This window comes from Xyrauchen texanus, chromosome 36 (genome assembly GCF_025860055.1).
Source record: "Xyrauchen texanus isolate HMW12.3.18 chromosome 36, RBS_HiC_50CHRs, whole genome shotgun sequence".
Classification (NCBI taxonomy): Eukaryota; Metazoa; Chordata; class Actinopteri; order Cypriniformes; family Catostomidae; genus Xyrauchen; species Xyrauchen texanus.
In genome coordinates, this window is record NC_068311.1 from 19,947,171 (window position 1) to 19,970,317 (window position 23,147).

General features: G+C 38.4%; 2 protein-coding genes across 4 annotated transcripts in view; one reads left to right on the forward strand and one right to left on the reverse strand.

The window, feature by feature from the left end:
- The window catches only part of ulk2 (unc-51 like autophagy activating kinase 2), a 45,401-nt gene extending 38,471 nt beyond the window's left edge, over positions 1 to 6,930 (reverse strand). For all 3 annotated transcript variants that reach the window (XM_052106655.1, XM_052106654.1, XM_052106653.1), the window contains exon 1: positions 5,703 to 6,930. In XM_052106655.1, coding sequence (XP_051962615.1) covers positions 5,703 to 5,792 — 90 coding nt within the window. In that variant the 5' untranslated portion in view covers positions 5,793 to 6,930. The remainder of the gene's footprint in view (positions 1 to 5,702) is intronic.
- A 5,480-nt stretch (positions 6,931 to 12,410) lies between these two features.
- aldh3a2a (aldehyde dehydrogenase 3 family, member A2a) lies at positions 12,411 to 22,851 on the forward strand. The gene is made up of 11 exons (XM_052107385.1): positions 12,411 to 12,593; positions 13,524 to 13,723; positions 13,809 to 14,040; positions 14,153 to 14,235; positions 14,347 to 14,555; positions 15,556 to 15,673; positions 15,772 to 15,913; positions 16,008 to 16,174; positions 16,283 to 16,382; positions 16,470 to 16,708; positions 22,410 to 22,851. The coding sequence occupies exons 2-11, from the start codon at positions 13,562 to 13,564 to the stop codon at positions 22,437 to 22,439; spliced, it is 1,482 nt and encodes a 493-aa protein (XP_051963345.1). The 5' UTR covers positions 12,411 to 12,593; positions 13,524 to 13,561; the 3' UTR covers positions 22,440 to 22,851.
- Positions 22,852 to 23,147: the final 296 nt, after the last annotated feature.

A 23,147-nucleotide genomic window follows, 5' to 3' on the forward strand; every position in this document is an offset into this window, starting at 1 on the left:
GCAACCCTCTATAATGCAAATGAATCACTCGCATGTGCAAGAAAATCTCACGCTATGCGACTAAAAATGTCTATGATTAGCCACTGGCTAGTAAATGTTCAGATTTCACTCACCAGTGATTGAGTAGTACAGTGGAGAAGTTATTAGCACAGAAGTCCTTTCACTGCATGTTAAGAGTAAATGTTTGGTTTAACTCGTTCTGGGTTTTTTTCGAAAGACGTTATCCACGGACCATGTCATTGAATAATGTCACTTTTAAAACCCTTTCTGTTTTTCTACAGTCAGTTGTTGATTAAAATCATCACCAAAAATGAAACATTTAATTCTAATCACACATGGATGCACTAAAGAAAACATTCACATCCTCTTTTGTTATATTCACTCACTGGCGGATGCCACCAGTCTTAAAAAAACAGTTCAGAGTTAGCATGTGTTCCACATATCATGTACATCAACAATATATACTGTATGCAATTTCAAGACATTAATTGATTGAGTAGACTGAATTTGAAAATTTTTCAAGACCTAAAATGTGACCAATTTGATGAAAACCTAATGATAATATATATATAAATATATATTAATTACTATTATTTTCGAATTGTACTTAGAAGGTTAAGAGCGTTAGCTGATAGAGAATTTCTTTCATATGTCAGCAAAATGGACATTGTAACAGAAAGGTAGCCATATACCAATCAGCCACAACATTAAAACCACCTGCCTAATTTTGTGTTGGTTCCCCTTCGAGCCTCCAAACAGTGCCAACCCTCATCTTAGAATAGCATTCTGAGATACTGTTCTTCTCACCACAATTGTACTGTGCAGTTATCTGAGTTCCTGTAGACTTTGTTAATTCGAACCAGTCTGGCCATTCTCTGTTGACCTCTCTCATCAACAATGCATTTCCATCCCCAGAACTGCCGCTCATTGGATGTTTTTGTTTTTGGCACCATTCAGAGTAAATTCTAGAGACTGTTGTGCGTGAAATTCCCAGGAGATAATTCGTTACAGAAATACACAAACCAGCCCGTCTGGCACCAACAATCATGTCATGGTTCAAATCACTGAGATACCATTTTTTTACCCATTCTGATGGTTGATGTGAACATTAACTGAAACTCCTGACCTGTATCTGTATGATTTTATGCACTGCATTGTTGGATCCCGATTGGCTGATTAGATAATGGCATGGATGATTGTTTGTTCCAGACAGGCTGGTTTGAGTATTTCAGTAACTGCTGATCTCCTGGGATTTTCACGCACAACAGTTTCTAGAATTTACTCAGAATGGTGTCAAAAACTAAATATTACCTACACAATATTAGGCAGGTGGTTTTAATATTGTGGCTGATCGGTGTATGAATTGATATCAAATCGAATCAAGATCAGAATCGAAATCGTATTGAGAGCTTGTGAATTGGAATCAAACAAAATCTGGAAATCTGTATCAATACGCGGCCCTAATCAAAAAAGCTTAAGTTGCAAGAGGGATTCATGTGCCAAACTAGATTCACTGACTGCATATGAATCCCACAAATCATTTACTTTCCTAAAATGTAATTGTGTTTTTCAAACATCTCATTTTGTTTAACCCTGTGAGTGGGAGAGTTGGGATGAGTACACTAACATCTGCTTCCAAAAAGCTTTTTCTACCTCTCCACTGTTCAAATCATCCTGCATCTATTCTCAACTCATCAGCTGGTACGGTACCACATAAAGCTAAGAGTAAATGGGATTGTTGCCTCCGGGAGAGCCACTTGCATAAGGTGGGATTCCATTGGGCACTGTGCTGTGGCCAAGTGCTGGCAGCATGAGAGAACAGCACTGAAAACCGCCTCTCTGAAAACCAGCTCAGTCAAGCATAATTAAAGGAAAACAGAGAAATGCTGACCCCTTTAAGAATGGGATGTCTCTTTTTTATATCACATCTAATCAAGGAAGGAGAGGCTGAATTGCACTCACTCCGCTTAAAGGGACAGTTGGTCCAAAAAGGATTTTTTTTCACCATTTACAGTAATCAACCTAATGTCATTTAAAAACATTTTCTTTCTTCTGTGGAACACAAACTGAGAAAGTCAGCGACTGATAGCATAAGTCACATTCACTTTCACTGTATGAAAAAAAATACAATGAATGTGAATGGGTATTGAAGCTGTAAGTCCTGAACATTTTTCCTAATCTTTCCTTTTGTTTTCAACAGAAGAAAGCCATTTGGTTTTGGAACAACATGAGGGTGAGTAGATTATGACAGAAATGTCATTTTTGGGTAAACTATCCCTTTAAGCTGTACCTTTAAAAAGCAACTGAAAAGTCCTAATGTGCAGCTAATTCATGGCCCATGTGAGTCTGCATGCTTGACATTTATAAACTGACAAGAATCACAGATGCTCAATGTGATGCTGAACCATGGAATATGTTTAAAGGATGAAAATAACAACTATCTCACTGGTAGTATTGAGTCAACTGCTTTGGATCTGGCAGATGATTATAAATATGTATCAGATTACCCCTGCTATAAATAGTCACAGGATGATGATTACTGTGCATACACATGAGCATTCCACACACACAAACATGTATTTATCATGGATAAAATACAGAGATAGCGATATAACTATATATCTAGTTATATCAATGACCATATCGGAAAATATTAGCAGTTTTTAATTGATCACCATTGGTCAACTGGCAGATAGTGGATGCAGATATTATCAGGGTGTATTTTTTTCCATTTACAAAAGGATATATCATTTTTTATGCCAGGTTTCCAAAGTATTAAACTGTTTTCCATTTTTTTCTATTTTATAATACTATTTTGATGCCTGCTTTCACTTGTAAACATATACAATTCTACACTTTAGATAGCGTGAATAATTTTACGAAGTTAATAAATAAATAAAATGTAATATCATATTGCTAAGAGCTATGAAAAAATTACTGTAAAAAGTTAAATATAAATATTGTCAGCCAAATATTGTTTTTCTGTGCATACCTATAAATAAATATTACAACTTGGCTGCTCTATAAATGGCTTTGGCATTGTTAGATACACATTTTAGTCACTGCTAATAAGCAGACATTCTGTGCTGATTATCTGTGTCTAATATTTCTGATGCTTGATTGGTTGTGGTAGAGTGAAAATGTGCCCTGCCACTGTAAGGATCCGCCCATAAGCCATAATGAATGTGAGTGAGAGTATAAAATGGCCGCCTGTTAAAGTGTGCCAGGTGTTACATGTGATGTAAAAACAGAGTGGTGCCGAGACGATCGAGGAGAAAGTTGCCAACGTGTACTAGGAGTACTAGGGGGACTCCATCAGAGGAGAGAGAACAAAAAAAATAAGGGACTTATAATCAGCACTTCCCTCTTCAAAGTGTAGCCAGGATTACGGACGGAGCTACTACACAGACAACTCGAGTTTTAATGTGGAAGGGGCATGAGTACCGAGCCTGCCGAACCACTGAAATGCTCTACAACTGTGTTTGTTTAAATGGAGTCAGGAGTCAGTGATAAATGATCTTCTGACCTGGGAATTCTGATGGGATTCCCTCATCTTTGAATTCTGACTTTTAACTGAAAGTGGTTGAGAATATTGTTGAACTCTTGAACTTTAAACCTTTGAAATTGTAATTTTTCTGGGAGTCATTGTAACCTAAACATTTGAATCTGAAATCTTTATGATTTGAGTTAAAAACAAACTTTATTTGGACAGAGATCTCAAGACTACATGCAGCTATACACTTCAATATCCCCATCACCAGGAAATTCTGCAGCCAAGGTTACTTCCTCTTCCATTCCCCACTATGACCTCAGTGGAATACTTACAGTCATTGAACTAAAGATGAATCAATTCATGACCAAAGTAAAACTGATGATTGTGGAGGATCTGAAAAAGTGAAGGCTATTTGTTGTCGGAGGGGTGCTTTATGATGACCCAGCTTGAGTTGGAGGATCAGCGGGACAGCAAAGAAACCCTGTTGGAGCCATGAAAAGCTGCCAGTACAGAGCTGGATGTGTAACAAACACCCACCTAGCAACTTTCCTTGCTTCAATGATGCTTTTCCTCCTCTGCAGACATCAGCTTAACATCCCTTTTTTACAGAAGAGGTGGCACTCAACAATCTGGGGATTCCAAAGCATTGCTTTTTACTGTCAAGTTCTATTCCTCCTAAACCTGAATTGAAATCTGACAGGAAAGCTTACTTATCTTCTAACACCCAACTGCTACATAAAATGCATGGGACTACTGTTTAGACACATGTCCTCCAACCAGGCCAAACAAAGGTTCACAATTTGATCCACATCCCCAGCCACCTAATTCCCAGAGTCCTCTAACACGATCATGCCATCCCAATGATTAGACATGTAGGAGTGTACAAGACCTACAACAAACTCAAGGAGGTAGCATCCTGGACCGATGTGAGGAACTTTGTGAAGAGGTGTGTGAAGTGTCAAGTGGACAAAACGCAACCAATAATGGTCACCTGTTCTCAAGAACATAACACTTCAAGGATGAAATCTAAAAGGAGGAAAAGGAAAGGTAGGAACTCCAGGGAGGATGCCCAAACACCTGAGGTGAGACCCCTTCAGGATTCATTGCCAACCAAAGGTTGTCTTCTCGAGGGGGCCCACAAGCCATAATGAGTGTGAGTGAGAGTATAAAATGGCTGCACATTAAAGTGTGCCAGGTCTTACACGTGTGAAGTAAAAACAGAATGGTGCAAAGATGGTCGAGGAGAAAGTTTGTCAATGTGTACTGTGAGTACTAGGGATGCCATCGGAGGAGAGAGAGCAAATAAAGAAGGGACTTATAATCAGCACTTCCCTCTTCAAAGTGTAGCCATGATTATGGACAGAGCTACTATACAGACAACTCAAGCTTTAATGTTGAAGGGTGTGAGTAAAGGGCCTGCCGACCTGCACTACAACTGAGTTTAAATGGAGCCAAGAGTCAGTGATCATTGATAATCTGACATGCCCGGATCCCCTCATCTTTAACTCTCCCTTTGTGCCCCTGAAGCTACTGCCTGCATTCTTGAGGATTGGAATCGAACTACGGCAGTGGATGATGATGTAGAACGAGTCGATGAGAATGTAAGAACACAAAAGAATGCACATTGAGAAACAGCCATGGTCATGAATACAGTCTGCTATGACATCATCTCCATATCATTAATGTGTTTTTATAGTGAAGCCGTTTCTGTTGAACCTTTTATGACTCAAATCAATTTATTATTCTGTGTATATAGGCAATGTAAATTAAACTAATTTAACGCAAAAAATAATAAAGTGTGCACTATCCCTCCACCCCAAACATTAGAAGTAGATCGGTCAGTCCCATGACGTCAGACGGCTAATTCACAGAGGCTGTTTTATGAATGAATGACTCCAGCAACCAGGTGTCCTATTCTAGCAGAGGTTACATAAAAACAGAAGATGATGTTTTTTTGTTGTTTTTTTTACATTTTTATCAGAATAGCTAACGAGTTTGGACATGAAATGAAATGAGACTGATTAAATATATTATATTTCTGTGTTTTCTCAGATCTATCACATTCCATATTTTTGTTAATTAAATAGCCTCGTTTTAGACTGGGATATCAACATAAAAAATTAGCATGTCTCAGATTTAGCGGCTCGCATGAGTGAATGATGCTCTGGTGCTCTCGAGCCAATCATGCGCGACCCACTTGTGTTTGTACCTTTTTGTGTTTTCCCTTGAAGACGACCGCAAAGGCTCCGTGCCCTACGAGGTCTTTTCGGCTGTATTCAAAGTCTCCCACCGTCTCCATTTTTTTAGACAGGTGTCCAGGGATATTCAACTGCTTGTGTGATGAAGAGGTTGTTAGGGACAAGTTCCTCAAAGTCTAGTTAATCCAGGCGACAGTCTGTTCAAGATCCCTGTCATCCCCAGTCCATCAGAACGAAATAATTCCAAGGATGAAATAGTAAAATAATAATAATGATCTCGGGTACTTCTGCGGAATTGCCTTATAACTATCTGGATTAAACCTTCACACAAACATCTCCCTGCAACGTTATAAGAACGTTAGGAGTTCGTTTGCCAAAAATAAATAAACAAATGGTAACCATACACTAACGTTAGAGGGACGTTCTGTGTTTTCTGGGTCAAGATCTGTCATGAAAGCCGGATTTAAGATTATATCTAAACATGAAAACAATTTAAAAATGAAAACAACCAAGTTTCTTAGCTATATTATTTATCAATTCTGCAAAGCACAAAGGGCAGAATGCACCAAACTAGTTGCCTGTCACTCTCTGACCCAGTTAACAAGCCTTTTCGTAAATATCTGCTTTTATATTAGCTGGAGAACTTTGACGCAACCAAACGAGGAACTATACAGCTCACAAGCTACATGATGTCAGTTCAGTTGAAGAGGAGAGGAAGAGGTTGCAAACGCCCGCTAGCGCTCACTGTAGTAGTACCTTGTAAACTCAATAACAGCGCGTTGGGTCATTGAGTTGCCCATCGCAAACTGGCCAAAATTGACAGCCAGCAAAAAAACAAAAAAAATGTCGCAGGTTAATCACAATAAATAATGCACTGCTCTAGAAGTGTTACTGCATGAATATTCAATCTAATTTACATATAAAGTAGTTTCGCTTGAATGATGGCAGGTCAGTTATGATGTCATAATCAGCCCATATAACGCGATCCGAATGCATAAGTCATCTGTTCCTCTGGAATGATATTGTACTGTATTCTCCTTTAAATCCATAAGACCGTTTCTTCTATTCGCCCATCTGTCCTGCTTGCGATCTCGCAGGAATGCAGGAAAACGCCTGTGCTCACTTATAATTAACGTGTCCTTAAACGTGAAAAGGCATTATTTGAAAGCAAGATCTGTTGTGTTCAATTTGTTCAACGTTTATCTTCAGTTCATTCGGAGAACTTCCCGTGATCAGAGCTTGCTGCATTACAATGACAGGGCTTCTACATGGCCACACCATCATAATGTGTACGTCCGCGAAAAACGAGTGCGGCGTTTCCCTCCGCCGCAAAAAATAATCCCTCTACGTTGTATACCAACGCCAGAGCTCTGCAAGGAACCTTGTTCATTAAAAATGAAAATAGTTGATTTTCCGAAAAAGAGAGAAGGATAGAATAGAGAGAGAGAGAGAGAGAGAGAGAGAGAGAGAGAGAGAGAGAGAGAGAATATTATATAATATATTGTTGAAATATGGCTAAAATTTGAAAATGAAAATGCAGATTTGAAAAAACTGATTGTTTACTTATAATTAATAAGTAACACACTTTGTAAAAACTCTAAATTACAATGCACAATACATAAATAATAAAAGCCACGATATATAGAACTAAGAACATGTAATATTCCGTTTCTATTCTTTCTCATTCTTATGTTAATCAAGAAAAAACACCATAAATGGTCATGACAGTTGCGAAAGCAACACTTACCTATAGGCTACATGATGAGGAAAACCATTTAAAACACTTTAAAACTGCCAACTTTGAATTCTGAGACATATGACATCCATTAATGCTGCATGATTGATTGAATAGAGCTGTTCAGGTTGTACTCCAAAAACACAGAAGAGAATTTGTCATGGTTTCCTTCAAATTATGGGTTTATAAAATAAAGTCTGTGGTAAACATTACTTGATGATACATGGGCATTTTGTTTTACAACATAGATTACACACAGTCATACCTCAAATGTGAATTTTGAATTCGTATTGAATTGCATTCTTTAAAAAAAAAACAACAACAACATATGGCGGCTTCAAAATTAACTTTTGAGGTATGACTGTGTGTAATATATGTTGTAGAAAAATATGTCCACATAGCGTCAAGTAATGTGTAGGCTACCACAAAGCTTATTTTACCCCCTTTTTTTCTCCCCTTTTCTCCCCAATATGGCATACCCAATTCCCACTGCTTACTAGGTCCTCATGGTGGCACGGTTACTCACCTCAATCCAGGTAGCAGTGGACAAGTCTCAGTTGCCTCTGCTTCTGAGACAGTCAGTCCACATCTGATCATGTGGCTTGTTGTGCATGACTGTGCCAACACTACATATTATAAAATCTAAGTTAAGAATACATCTTTTCTTTCTATCCTACAACTTGTGATGTTCTCTGTTGTTTGTTACTTTTTATGTCTTGTTGGGTATATATGATTTTGTTTTATTGTGGGTTTTATTATATTTAAAACGTTCTTGCAATCACATTGTACAGCACATTGGTCAACTGTTGTTGTTGTTGTTTTTAAATTGTGCTATATAAATAAAATTGAATTTAATTGAATAACACTGTGGAGACTCACAGCATGTTGAGGCTTGGGCTACCCTCTGCGACCCACGCACAACTTACCACATGCCCCATTGAGAGCGAGAACCACTAATCACAACCACAAGGAGGTTACCCCATGTGACTCTACACAATCCACTAGCATCTGGGCCAATTTGGTTGCTTAGGAGACCTGGCAGGAGACTCAGCACACCTTGGATTGAAACTCACAACTCCAGGGGTGGTAGTCAGCGTCAATACTCGCTGAGCTACCAGGCGCCACGAAAAACCCCATTATTAATAACAATAGGAAAATCCAGAGGGAACCCATGACGAATTAGTCTTCCTGGTTCGCTTACAAATTGAGTTCATGGCGGAACAGCTGTTTTAAGATTGAAATTGCAATATGGCCTTGCGAGGTTACTAAACATTTTAAAGGCTGTATTTAATATATAGTCTGCATTCAGTGCTCCAGTCAGCACTGTGTGAACAAGCAGCACCCTCTACAGTCTGGACAGCATTATCCATTACTATATACAGAATTTAAAAGGGGGTTTTGTTCCTTTGGTTAATTTTTTTTATTTTCCATGATATTGTTGACGTTTCGGTGGACTTGCCCAACATATGCATTGGTATGAGTTTGTAATTTTCTATTATATACAGTTCAAACATGTTCAATGTGAGTTCTGTTGTTTTGAAGGACAAAAGCGGAAGTGCAAAAATGTTTTAGAAGCAAAATCATATTAATAATCATGTTATCATATTTAGTTGTCTGGGTGACAAACGTGTGCTATCAGGGTCTTTTATGATCCAATAACAAAAATGACATTCCTAAGCGCTCCCCCTGGCGGAAGCTGCCTTTATGAACACGTAACTGCAACTACAGTAAAACTGATGGTGTCGTCTTCACCAGAGCATGTGTGGAGCTCGCTGGTGTCCTGTGGTGGTTTAAAAAAAGGCATGGACTGATGTATTGATTTAAGATGGTACATAGGAAAGAATGCTTTAATCTTGTTTTTATGTACATGATCGCTATATGATGACAATAAGTCAGACGCACACTCAGCGACATACCTCCATGTCCACGTGAGGTATCAAACTTAAAGATTCATGGAGTGAGTCCTCAGACAGGAGCGGGTCCTGCAGTATCACTTCATATGGCACGATCGTCGTTATCAGTTTACGTAGACTGTCACGGACAAGAATGCTTTTTATGCGATTTAATGGGAATAGTAAACCTACCTCTAAGAACAGCACTGTTTTAGGTGACTCCTGTTAAAGGTTCAAGAAGACGATGTATAAAAGCTATGCAGTTATAGTCGCATGATCTAGGGAACATACGCTGGTGGCTGTTGTAATATTCACTTACATGTTATCCAGAAACACCTCTATTGATCTAGACGCTAGTCTATGACGCCATCAAGCGATACCTATGAGCTAGAGCAGTCAACCTCACTACACCTATCCACTGAAGTTTTCATTAAAATGGTGGCTTTTGGTTTAAAAAAATAAGTAGGCTTACACTATGAGTTTGTATTTTAACATTAGTAAATGCATTTAGTATAATAACAAAGAATAAACAATATATATACTTTACAACATTATTCATCTTAAAGTTGCACTTAGTAATTTTTTTAATATGTCATCTTGGATTTACACTGACACCTAGCGGCTTGGATGCAGTATTATTCAAACACAATAGTTCCCCTTCTGTCAGTCACTCGACGTTGTGTTGATGTAGTGACACTAGGGGTCGATCTTGAGAGCCCCAGAGACCTTCAGATCTTTGAGAAAAGGCCAAAGAGAATTGGTGAGTAGAATTAGCATGCCACTCCCCTGACATATGGGTATAAAAGGGAGCTGGAATGCGGATTCATTCAGATATATTCTTCAGAGACGAGCGGTTGTATATCAGCAAGCTGAGTACTAATACTGTTCCATTCACCTCTTCAGAAGCGTGTGCTGTTGGATAAACGGCGCATTCTAGCAGCTTTCTCTCCACTCTGCACTCCACTGCAGACTACACCCCAGAGTGCTTCGATAGCGCTTTAAAAGAGTATATTTCCTCTTGACGTTGAACGTCTTTTTAAAGATGCCCTTCCGTCTCTGTGCAGTTTCTGGATGCGGAGACGCAGATAAGGCACGGTTCCTTAACACGGCCATCTCCAAAGTCGGCCTTTTCGGCGACACCATCGAGGACTTCGCCCAGCAGTTCTTGGCAGTCACCGGCCGGTCGGTGGTGACGAGTCTCGAGGACACGAGAGGTCCTCCTCCTCAGTCGCTGGCTCGCCTTATGCCGGGCACGCTGAGCAAGGTAAGTGCTTTGAGGGCTCTCTTAACGCGGTCGCCTCGGGTCGCAGAGCCGCTCGTGACACTCTCTGATACCCACTGCGAGGGTTGGATGTAATCCTTCTGTTGGTGCCCCTTGCCCGGAGTTCGGACACGTGGCTATCACTTTCTAACCCGTCGTGCTGGTTGGCCAGAACCATTCGACTCGGCTATGCGATTCAATTCGCCAGGCGCCCGCACCGGTTACACGCCGTTCACTTCACATTAGTGAAGGACGAGAGCGCCGCCGTCCTGCGGGCGAAGAAGGGTGTGATAGAGCCTGTCCCTCCTGACAGGGACCCCTGCACAATAATGTGTTCCCCCCAGTGAGCCTACTTGCACAGGTTTCACCTAGTTTCTAGCAGTTATTTCATATTGTATCTCACGTGGACCTGTTTTACTCATTTATTTTTATTTTGATCAACTCATTACTGTGTGCATTACTATGGTGCTCCTTTTCAGTTACTTGTTTACCAGCAAGTTCACTGCACATAGATTGTTTTTGGGACCGCCACGTTAAACTAATCTATGCTAACCTTGTAGGCTCACCCTTCAGATGGGCTCAGGCAAAACTTGAACATGCAGTCAAAAATGGGACATTTTCGGGGACAGCTCCAGTAGGGGATAGACAACCAAAAACCGGGACTGTCCCCGGTAAATGGGGACATCGGGTCACCCATATGTAGAAATTAACATTCATACATGGTATTCCAAGATACTCCAAAGAATACCATAGTACCACATGTTCAAAAAAACATGGTATTACCATGGAACATGAACGAAAGAACTTGACAACAACATGGTAGAAGAAGAAAGCCATTATCATCACACATTTTACATTTTCATATATACAGTGACATTTCTGTTTTCACATATCCCAGCTAAACTAGGATTAGAGTGCAGGATCAGCCATGATACAGTGCCCCTGAAGCAGATAGGGTCAAGGGCCTTGTTTAAGGGCCCAACAATGGCATCTTGACAGTGTCAGGGCTTGAACCCCAGATCTTCTGGCCAGTAACCCAGAACCTTAATGGCCACACCACCACCACCACTGCCACCATTTCAAGTAATTTTCACAGCATACTAGTGCAATTTTGTTGCATATGAAATCAGCAATTATCTAATTCAGTGTCTTCCATAGCTAATTAATTGCATACCCTTACACAGTATAAGTACGACTATAATTATATTAGAATCAATAGCTCACTCATGAGGTCAATTATAAACCGCAGAGCAGGCTTCACTAAAGAATCCAAACATGTAAACATTGATCCCATGATCCCATGCATATGTGAACAAGACGTGTGCCCTTTAGTACATATTGTTTACAGTGAATTGCGCTGTGATTGCGCCCAGCGTCTGAAATGGTAAGTGAAGGAATAACGACCATAAGAATAATAAACAGGTAGAATGGCAGTTAGCGTGTAAACAAATGAGGTAAAAATGGGCGGGGTCTAGTGACCCGGGCGTTGTAGCAAATAGATCAGGAACTATTTGTTTAAATTACAATTGTCCTAATTTCACTATTCACTGCGTATTTTCAAATTAACTGCAAAAAAAGCTTCTCAGAGTTATTATTTAGGGATAAATTGTTGTCCAGGCCGCGACCGCTGCAGTAGTAGCATAGACGTTGGTGTTGTCACGTGGCACGTGTAACTTTTATCATCGATGGAACATAGGATGAGAGGATGGATTTCAGGATGGTCGTTTGAAACAACTGCTTAAGGCAATTTATTACATTATTTCGAATAGACTGCAGTGGAGGATTTACATTTATGTCTGGTACCAATAATTGGGATTACTGGAATTACAAAGTAATACTATTCAGCGTATAAATGTCTGCAGTGAGACAAAAAACGCGACTCGGGGTTCGGCTTTTTGGGCCATCATGCGCCCCCTGGAGCAATATAGATTTATGTTCCATAACCACAGTAGCATTTACATCCCAATATGAAATAGATTTATAATACGAACTTGGTGTGGATTCGCGTTGAAAGGTAAAATACTGTCTGTTTTAAAGATTTGAAATGGCTGTGAAGATGTAATGAATAGTATTGAATATACTCAATCTTGCTAAATATAACCAAAGTGGTTTGAAGATTTTCACAAGTAAACTATCAAAAGTAAAGAAATATGAATCCCTTAAGCTACATTTCATAGCGAGATATAAGGTAAAAATGGTCACAGACATGTTGTGGCAAGGTTTCAAAAGGTGTTGGTCATTGCGAAAAATACACGCTCGTGCTGCACAGAATTGTTAAAACTTTGCATCTAATTTTACCCCATTATTATACTGTTATTTACGCATTTAACATGTAGTAGTGGAGTCGTTTGAGAATGCTTTAAAGGAATATTCCGTGTTAAATTCAAATTAAGCTTAATCAACAGCATTTGTTGCATAATGTTGATGACTACAAAAATTATTTTCGACTTTTCTATAAAAAAAGCAAAAATCAGGGTTCACAGTGATACACAGTGAACATCCAATGGAAGTCAATGGGGTCAATCCATACACATTACTCACTGTTTCAAAAGTATAGCCACAACATGTAAACAATTATGTGTGTTAACATAACTTTAGTGTGATAAAATCACTTACTAACCTTTTCTGTGTAAATTTATAGCCAATTTTACAACTTCGTTGTCATGAAGATTTAATGTAAGTGCTTATATATATATATATATATATATATATATATATATATATATATATATATATATATATATATATATATATATATATTTTTTTAAATACAATTTAAAAGCTTCACATTTCTGCATTTAAACCCTCCAAAAAATGGGCCCCATTCACTTCCAGTAAACAAGTCAAAATATTTTTTTGTGGCAATCAGTGTTATGCCACAAATGCTGATGATTAAACCTGGAATATTCCTTTAAAGATAGAATTTGCTTTTGCTTTGTTATAGGAATCTTTCTCTCAGTTTAGACTCTCAGACTTGTTAAAATGTCTCGGGAGCAGCTGGCTGTCCAGCAGGCTAGAGGGGTTTTCCTGACTGGAAGATCTAAACCCCTGGAATACAGATTTAAACAGCTAAAAAACCTAAAACGATTCATTACAGAGAGACAGAAGGAAATTGTGGATGCGCTTAGAAAAGATCTCTACAAGGTGAATCAACAACAAATAAGTCTTAAGTTTTATCTGGATGTCCATTTGTATTGAACATAATTGTCACAATGGTTGTTTTTGACAGAGTGAAAATGCAACACATCTATATGAGATCGTAGGCTTGGAGGGTGAAATCAATCTGGCTATCAGCAAACTGGCTGAGTGGGCAGCCCCTCGTCCTGTGGCCAAAAACCTTCTTACCATCTTCGATGAGGTGTACATACAGCCAGAACCCCTTGGTGTTGTGCTTATCATTGGTGCTTGGAACTATCCAATAGCAGTTACACTACAACCCCTTGTTGGTGCAATTGCTGCTGGTAAAGCATGAATCCATCTTTTGACGATGTCATCTTCAGTTGGTCAGGTTATATGCTTAACAGCAGACCTTATTCTGTTCAGTACTTTATGCTGATTTCTTTTATTCGGTAGGTAATGCTGCAGTAGTGAAACCATCAGAAGTTTGCTCTCACACAGCCAAAGTGATGGAGCTCCTGCCTCTTTACTTGGACCCTGTAATACTTAATTCAATGACACCATTATTATTGTCATCTTACTTGCTTGACCTGGCTAACCACTCACTATCTATGTACCGGCTATATATTAATGTATATTAATGTTTTCAGGAAATGTATCCTGTGGTGACAGGAGGCGTTCCAGAGACTCAGGAACTGCTGAAGCAGCGTTTCGACCACATCTTTTATACTGGAAACAGCACAGTGGGGAAACTAGTTATGGAAGCAGCTGCTCGTCATCTCACTCCAGTGACTTTAGAATTGGGAGGAAAGAGCCCCTGTTATATTGATAAGAACTGTGACATTAGAATTGCATGCCGGTGAGTTTCCATGCGCAGAAATAGACAGATAATCTGTTTGACAGATATTTTTAAGGCAGATTGGAATTGCACTCTGGTGCAAAAAAGGTAGATGCTTTTTACACCCCGGTGCAAATGGTGGCATATATTGTTTTCATCCCAACACTGGTACAAATAAGTAAGGGATAATCCACAGATAGGTGTGAATTAATCGATTTTAATGCACAACGGAAACAATTTAAAATGCTCTAGAACCTGCAGATTTTGACCTCGAAGACTTCGGTATGGTATACATTAAGGTTGCACGATTGATTGATTTAAGAATGAAAGCGTGATATGGCCTTGCGCTATTAAAACGCAAAAGGTTTTATAAAACATTATGCCTTCAGTGCTTCAGTCTGCGATGCATGATCAGGCGGCGCCCTCTAGGGTGTGTGTGCTTAGAAGCGCAGCAATTTGATAGGTCCCAGTTTCCTTCTCTCCCCCTCTTGCAAATCATAGCTGAATTTCAGACCATACATCCATTACAAGCCTTATGGGTGTGCATTCCTAATTATCTCCAGGTCAGATGTAGTAATACGAGGCTGATGAACACAGTGACTCTTAGTTGTTTTTTTTAACTAAAACTAGTCATTAATTCCTTGTACACTGTGCACAATATTAGTTTTATAAATTAGTTCACCAGAGGTTAGTGATTATTATGTTGTTAATGTGCATAAAAGCAAAAATTAAACAAGAATTAAAAATTGGTTATGGATATTGGTTATCGAACACTTTAACACAAAAATAATCAGTAATCATGTTGTTAAAAACAATATAAGCCAATCTCTATCCATATGCCCAGCTGGGGATGTGACTGATGGGTAAGGATCAAGTTTCCTTTGTTTGCGCATGTGATACTTTAATTAGTCAATTTAAATTATTTTGTAAGTACTAGTGGTAAGCATACTGAAAATAATTGGACTACATTCATCCAGTTTTTTGACTGTAATGCTGCTTTCTAATGTTCTTAAATCATCAGCCGCATCACTTGGGGAAAGTATGTAAACTGTGGTCAAACCTGCATTGCACCTGATTACATTCTCTGTGAACCCAGCATCCAAGACACCGTGATTGATGAGATCCAGAAATGCATCAAGGTCTGTTTGTATTTGGATATTATTGCTCTGTTTTGACACTATGTAATTTCCCCCCAGAATTGCACCATTAATATACAGTATACGTTTATACGTTATAGGAGTTTTATACGGATGACCCCAAGAGTTTTGCAGATTATGGGCGCATTGTAAATCAGCGCCATTTCAAGAGGCTAATGGCTCTTATTGAGGATAGCACAGTGGCTGTAGGAGGAGAGAATGATGAATCAGAGTGTTATATTGGTATGTTCGAGTTTAGCAAATGTTACTATTTTATATGCAACATATATTATTCTCTCATGATTTTGGATTTGTTATTTTTTTCTATTTGCATCAGCTCCCACTGTTTTAAGGGATGTGCCATTGGAATCCAAAGTGATGCAGGAAGAGATCTTTGGGCCAATTCTTCCTATTTTAACTGTAAATGGTTTAAAAGAAGCCATTCAGTTGATCAATGAACGAGAAAAGCCACTAGCACTCTATGTTTTCTCTTCCAGTAACAAGGTAATAATGGTGGATTATTTGGATCACCTCCAGTAAAAAGGTTATAAAATCAGTTCTCTGTGATTCCATGAGCCCTTAGGATACAAATAGATTTGTATTCTCTAACAGGTCATCAAACAGATGATATCGGAGACATCTAGTGGAGCGCTCTTAGCCAATGACTGTCTGGTGCATTTCACCATAAGTGATTTGCCTTTTGGTGGTGTTGGTGAGTGACCTAGTCTTTATGCTACTGAATTAAGATGTTTTGATAATTAACAGTTACAAATAATGGATTTATTTAAAATTCTGTCAGGCAATAGTGGAACTGGTTGCTACCATGGCAAATACAGTTTCGATCAACTGAGTCACCTTCGCAGCTGTCTCATTAAGAAGCTGAACATGGAGTTGGTGAATCAGATGCGTTACCCTCCCCACACATCAGAGAAGTTACGTTGGGCTCGTATTTTTCTCTTGAAGCAAGTAAATCTGGCTAGGTGGCGTCGAATTGCACAGGTTGCTATGCTTGCTACGCTTGCAACTTTTGTGGTGCAGGTGAGATGTTTCATCCATTGAATGGCTTCGCAAAATGATCATATTATTATGGTAAAAGGTATATAATAAAGTATTATATTATGTATGTATTACAATACAAAATGATAATGTTTCCAATAAAATTTTAGTAAGGTTATATTCGTTAACATTATTTAATGCTTTAGGTATGATATACTAACACTCAACAATATATTTTTACAGGATTTATTCATCTTGGTTAATGTTGACAAAAATTGAATTATTCATTGTTAGTTTAAATTGCATTAATGTTAACGTATACAACTTTTAAAGGGGTTAGGGGTTTCCTTGATATTTTAACATATGCTGCCTGGCCTAAAAATAAAGTTGCCATTTGGATTTAAATAAGCAGATACTTAAGATCCTATGATTGGATCATTATTGCAGTGATTAATATGTTTCAGCTGGCCACAATTCTTTTAACCCTAACTGATGCCTTGTGTAGATTCTCATTTCTTAAACAACCATGTCAGAAGATGTATTCTCTGTTTGTTGAAAAGATGTTCCAGTGTTTCAAATAGGGCAAATTATTGGCCTTGAGATCGCTGAAATCACTGGAATTGGGTTAAGAACTGTCCAACGCATTGTTAAAACCTGAAAGGATAGTGGTGAATTTTCAGCTTCATGGAAGAAATGTGGTCAGAAAAAAATTTAAGTTCAGAGATCACCAAAACTTGAAGTCACATTGTAAAAAATCGACAGTAGCATTCTCGACTATACTTAATGGAAATGTAGCATTTCCACATGCTCACTTAACGGGATTGGGACTAAACAGCTGTGTGGCAATAAGAAAGCCACTTGTTAGTGAGGCTAATCAGAAAAACGACTTCAGTTTGCTAGGGAGTATAAAGATTGATCTGCGGAGCAATGGAAAAAGATCATGTGGTCTGATGAGTCCAGTTTCAGCCCATTTCAAAGCAATGGACCCGTCAGGGTAAAAAGAGAATCGATGCACCCGTCATGTATAGTGTCTATTGTACAAGCCTCTGGAGGCAATGTTATGATCTGGAGTTGCTTTAATTTGTCAGGTCTAGGCTCAGCTACATTATTTGCCAATAAAATGAAGTTAGATGACTACCTGAATGTACTGAATGACCAGGTTATCCCATCAATGGATTTTTTATTCCCTGTTGGCACTGGCATATTCCAGGATGACGATGCCATGTCATCAGGCTCAAATTTTGAAAGAGTGGTTCAGGGAGCATTAGGAATCATTTTCACACATGAATTGGCCACCACAGGGTCCTGACCTTAACCCCATTGAAAGTCTTTGGGATGTGCTGGAAAATACTTTATGGAGATGTTCGACTCTCCCGACGCAAATACAAGATCTCGGCCAAAAATTTATGCAACTCTGGATGGAAATAAATGTTGTGACATTGCGTAAGGTTGTCAAAATCATGCCACCGTGAATGCATGCTGTAATCTAAGGTAAAGACGGTCCAATGAAATATTAGCATATGCAGCAATTTGTTTTTGGCCAGGCAGTGTAAGAGGCCATTCGTTGTACTATTAAAACAAACTGTAAATTTCAGAGCTCAAAACTTCACTCGACACTGCAAAAAGTAATTTGTTGAAACCAATCTGGCAAGATGACTCGTTCTCTACTTCCTCTACCATGTGACATGGCATCTGACTGCCTCCACAACAACACATAATCACTTACTTTACCTTTAATCACTTCCGTTGCCCGCCCAGTGGCGGTGAGCAGTGAAATGACAAGTAGAGAGAGCAGGTCAGTCAACAGCAGAGAGCCAATTATAACCGTGTGAGCAAAACCAAGCATTGGTAAATTATCATGTTTTCATGTAAATATATGGCTTTTTATATATGAATATACACTCACTTAAAGGATTATTAGGAACACCTGTTCAATTTCTCATTAATGCAATTATCTAATCAACCAATCACATGGCAGTTGCTTTAATGCATTTAGGGGTGTGGTCCTGGTCAAGACAATCTCCTGAACTCCAAACTGAATGTCAGAATGGGAAAGAAAGGTGATTTAAGCAATTTTGAGCGTGGCATGGTTGTTGGTGCCAGACGGGCCGGTCTGAGTATTTCACAATCTGCTCAGTTACTGGGATTTTCACGCACAACCATTTCTAGGGTTTACAAATAATGGTGTGAAAAGGGAAAAACATCCAGTATGCGGCAGTCCTGTGGGCTGAAAATGCCTTGTTGATGCTAGAGGTCAGAGGAGAATGGGCCGACTGATTCAAGCTGATAGAAGAGCAACTTTGCCTGAAATAACCACTCGTTACAACCGAGGTATGCAGCAAAGCATTTGTGAAGCCACAACACGCACAACCTTGAGGCGGATGGGCTACAACAGCAGAAGACCCCACCGGGTACCACTCATCTCCACTACAAATAGGAAAAAGAGGCTACAATTTGCAAGAGCTCACCAAAATTGGACAGTTGAAGACTGGAAAAATGTTGCCTGGTCTGATGAGTCTCGATTTCTGTTGAGACATTCAAATGGTAGAGTAATAATTTTGTTTAAACAGAATGAGAACATGGATCCATCATGCCTTGTTACCACTGTGCAGGCTGGTGGTGGTGGTGTAATGGTGTGGGGGATGTTTTCTTGGCACACTTTAGGCCCCTTAGTGCCAATTGGGCATCGTTTAAATGCCACGGCCTACCTGAGCATTGTTTCTGACCATGTCCATCCCTTTATGGCCACCATGTACCCATCCTCTGATGGCTAATTCCAGCAGGATAATGCACCATGTCACAAATCTCGAATAATTTCAAATTGGTTTCTTGAACATGACAATGAGTTCACTGTACTAAAATGGCCCCCACAGTCACCAGATCTCAACCCAATAGAGCATCTTTGAGATGTGGTGGAATGGGAGCTTCGTACCCTGGGTGTGCATCCCACAAATCTCCATCAACTGCAAGATGCTATCCTATCAATATGGGCCAACATTTCTAAAGAATGCTTTCAGTACCTTGTTGAGTCAATGCCACGTAGAATTAAGGCAGTTCTGAAGGCGAAAGGGGGTCAAACACAGTATTAGTATGGTGTTCCTAATAATCCTTTAGGTGAGTGTATGTTTTTTTATAATTAACAAATAGAATAATTTAACCTCAAGGAACATATATATATATATATATATATATATATATATATAAAACTGGCAGCCAAAAGTTTGGAATAATGTACAGATTTTGCCGTTTTGGAAGGAAATTGGTACTTTAATTCACCAAAGCGACATTCAACTAAGTTTAGTCAGGACATTACTGATGTAAAAATCAGTACCATCACTAATTTTTGATCAGATCTAGACAAGCCCCATTTACAGCAGTCATCACTTCAACACCTTATCCTTGAGAAATCATGCTAAATTGGTACTAGAAAATCACTTGCCATTATATCGAACATAAAAAAATCCTCATCGTGCAGCAATGACAGCTTTGCAGATCCTTAGCATTCTAGCTGTCAGTTTTTCCAGATACTCAGGTGACATATCACCTAGGGCTGCACAATTAATCAAAAAAACGAATCACAATTACAGCTGCCACGATTAAATAGAAACTGATGATTACAGCGTTCAATTTAAGTCTGCTCCTGTTGCGTCAATGGTTTCTATTTACAATGTGTTTTTGCAGCGGTTGAGTGTTCTTACCAATCACTAACATGTCCGTTGAGCAATGAAATGGCAATGGCAATCAGAGCTGCTTAAGTTAGTCCTTCGTCCTATCTGTAATGACAACTGATCCTAATGTGCACGTTTTAAACTGTCTGAATGCCCAAATGCTTGCTTTATGTTCTTGCTCTGTTCGCACAGCACATGAAAATTAATACAGAAGAAACATCACCTGACACTTTAAAAGAAGCTGTAGAATAAGAGCGAAAAACACTTTGTAATTATTTTGGATTCATTGCATATTGCACTGCTCGCTTTCAACAAAGATGTTAAATACACTGCAAATTAGTTAAATAATTGAGTTGTTATGCTGATTAGACAGCATTTGTTTTTAATGAGAGCATTCGTGAGAGTGCATAACTTTGTGCAGAGCGTCATTGAGCTTGCGTCGAAATGCAGATCTCACAGTGAGTGACAGCAGTCATTGTAATAGAGTTTGTCGCGTTGCTCGATTTCTGTGTACAATTTATTAAAAATGTAATAACAGTTTTGTTTTGTCATGTTAATAATTAGACCAATGTGAATTTGATTTGTACAAAATAGCAATAAAGTAATTCAGCTTAACTGTTCTAAATGTGTTTTGGAGGTGTAGCCAACATGAAGAATATGGCATGATTCATATTTCAGGAACATTGTTATCGCATCTGCTCTAATAAGACCCATTTACCACGCAGCTGGTATTGGTAGATTTAACATTTTTACGAATCGCACAAACTCCGATCGCAAATTACAGTTTTTAATTTCCAAAGTGCCACCACTGAGGCCAAAAATTATCCAACGGTCCTCTTACATGAACAAGATCACCATAAGTTAATATGTTTGAATATGCCATATTATTTACGGTACGTGAACTAATAATTTAAGCAGTAATTCAATTTATTCTATTCCATAGATATCAATTTACAATAATTTGTATTTGCCTTACCTTAACAAACATTATTACAATATAAAATACAATACAATATGATCTAATTCTTAAAAGAAACAGGAGCGCAGTTGAATCACACAATTGCTTACTTTGTGATGTCATGGTAATTAAAATTTTTAATCGACATTAATAATCACAATTACAATATCAAGGGCAATAATCGACAATTATGATTTTTGCTATAATCGTGCTGCCCTAATTTCACCCCACGCTTCCTATAGCACTTGCCATAGATGTGTCTGTCTTGTCGGGCACCTCTCACACATCTTACAGTCTTGCTGATCCCACAAAAGCTCAATGGGGTTAAGTTCCAGGGTACATCTGGCCTTCCACATCTCTTTCTGTCCTTGTTAGAGCCAGTTGTCCTTTGTCTTGAAAGACTGTAGTGCACACCTTTGAATTAAGTCTTCAGTTGTTTTGGCAATTTCAAGCATTGTATAGCCTTCATTCCTCAAAACAATGATTGACTGACAAGTTTCTAGAGAAAGTTGTTTCTTTTTTGCCATTTTTGACCTAATATTGACCTTAAGACATGCCAGTCTATTGCATACTGTGGCAACTCAAAAACAAACACAAAAACAATGTTAAGATTAATTTAACGAACCAAATAGCTTTCAACTGTGTTTGATATAATGGCAAGTGATTAGTGATAATAATAGATTGTTTGTGTGTGACATCTGCTACTTTAAATATCAGCAACTTAATTGGTACTGTAATAAACCTTGAACATTTGTGACTGAGAGATGTAGATCTCCACAAAGAGTCATTGTCCTTGTTATAGTCACCAGATGTAAAACTTTTGTAATAGCAAACTACGCCAAGTAGCAAGAGTGTATGGTTTAGTAGTTTTCGCCATTTTGGCTGGTAGATATGATACTGTTGACATGAAATACTATAGATCAAATGGAAAAATATCTGTTCTTTGTTCCTGTTCCTTAGAATTTAATGAATTGTTTCTAGTTAACTTGGCCCTTAGTTGATGATTGTTATTGTTGTAAAATACAGTATTATCATAAGCCACCTTCTGTTTGTGTCATAAATAACACTTTCCTGTACTGTCTTCCTATTGCAAAGCATTTGTTGCAAATGACTTCAGTTTTGTGTTTTGCAGAGGTTTTTGCGATGACTCGCAAGAGGAGGATTACTAACTAAGATTGTCCTTCTGGACCGACAGCACATCATCATCTTGGTGTAATATGATTGCTGTTCTGTAGGTTTTACTCTGCATATTAATAAAACAATGTTACAAACATCCAACTAATGAATGGTATATATTTATACATTGATGTATCGAAATTCACATGGCTGAATCAGTTGATATTCTTTAGACTGACTTGTTTATATCACCTTTTGTTGTCAAATGGTATGTAAACGGATTACATTAGTGTAATGGGGGCAATATTAGGCTAACTATCATTTAGCAATAATTAAAGTAGACAATATAGCCAAATCTAATGATCCTTGTGCATTCAAATGTGTTGATACATAAATCAGAGTAAATAAACAAGTCATATATCAAATTAAAGCTCTCTTCTCAGAAATGTGATTGTGCAGTTTTATTTTGTTTATTTTTTCTGCTATTACCACAGTTTCAAAGATATTCAAAAGAATCACAAAGTGAAATATGATATCTGTAAGACATCAAATACAAACATCTCTTTAAGCTTTCTAATGACTCCTAGATTAAGCTTCTAGTCCACTCAGAGGCCGAGATATTTGATTAAATAATGGGGGTGGTGTGTGAACTGAAAATTAGACTGAATGTCTATGGACGAGCACATCTGCGAGAGCTAAAATGCGTTAGAGAGCCACCTACATTTTAAATCGGCATTTT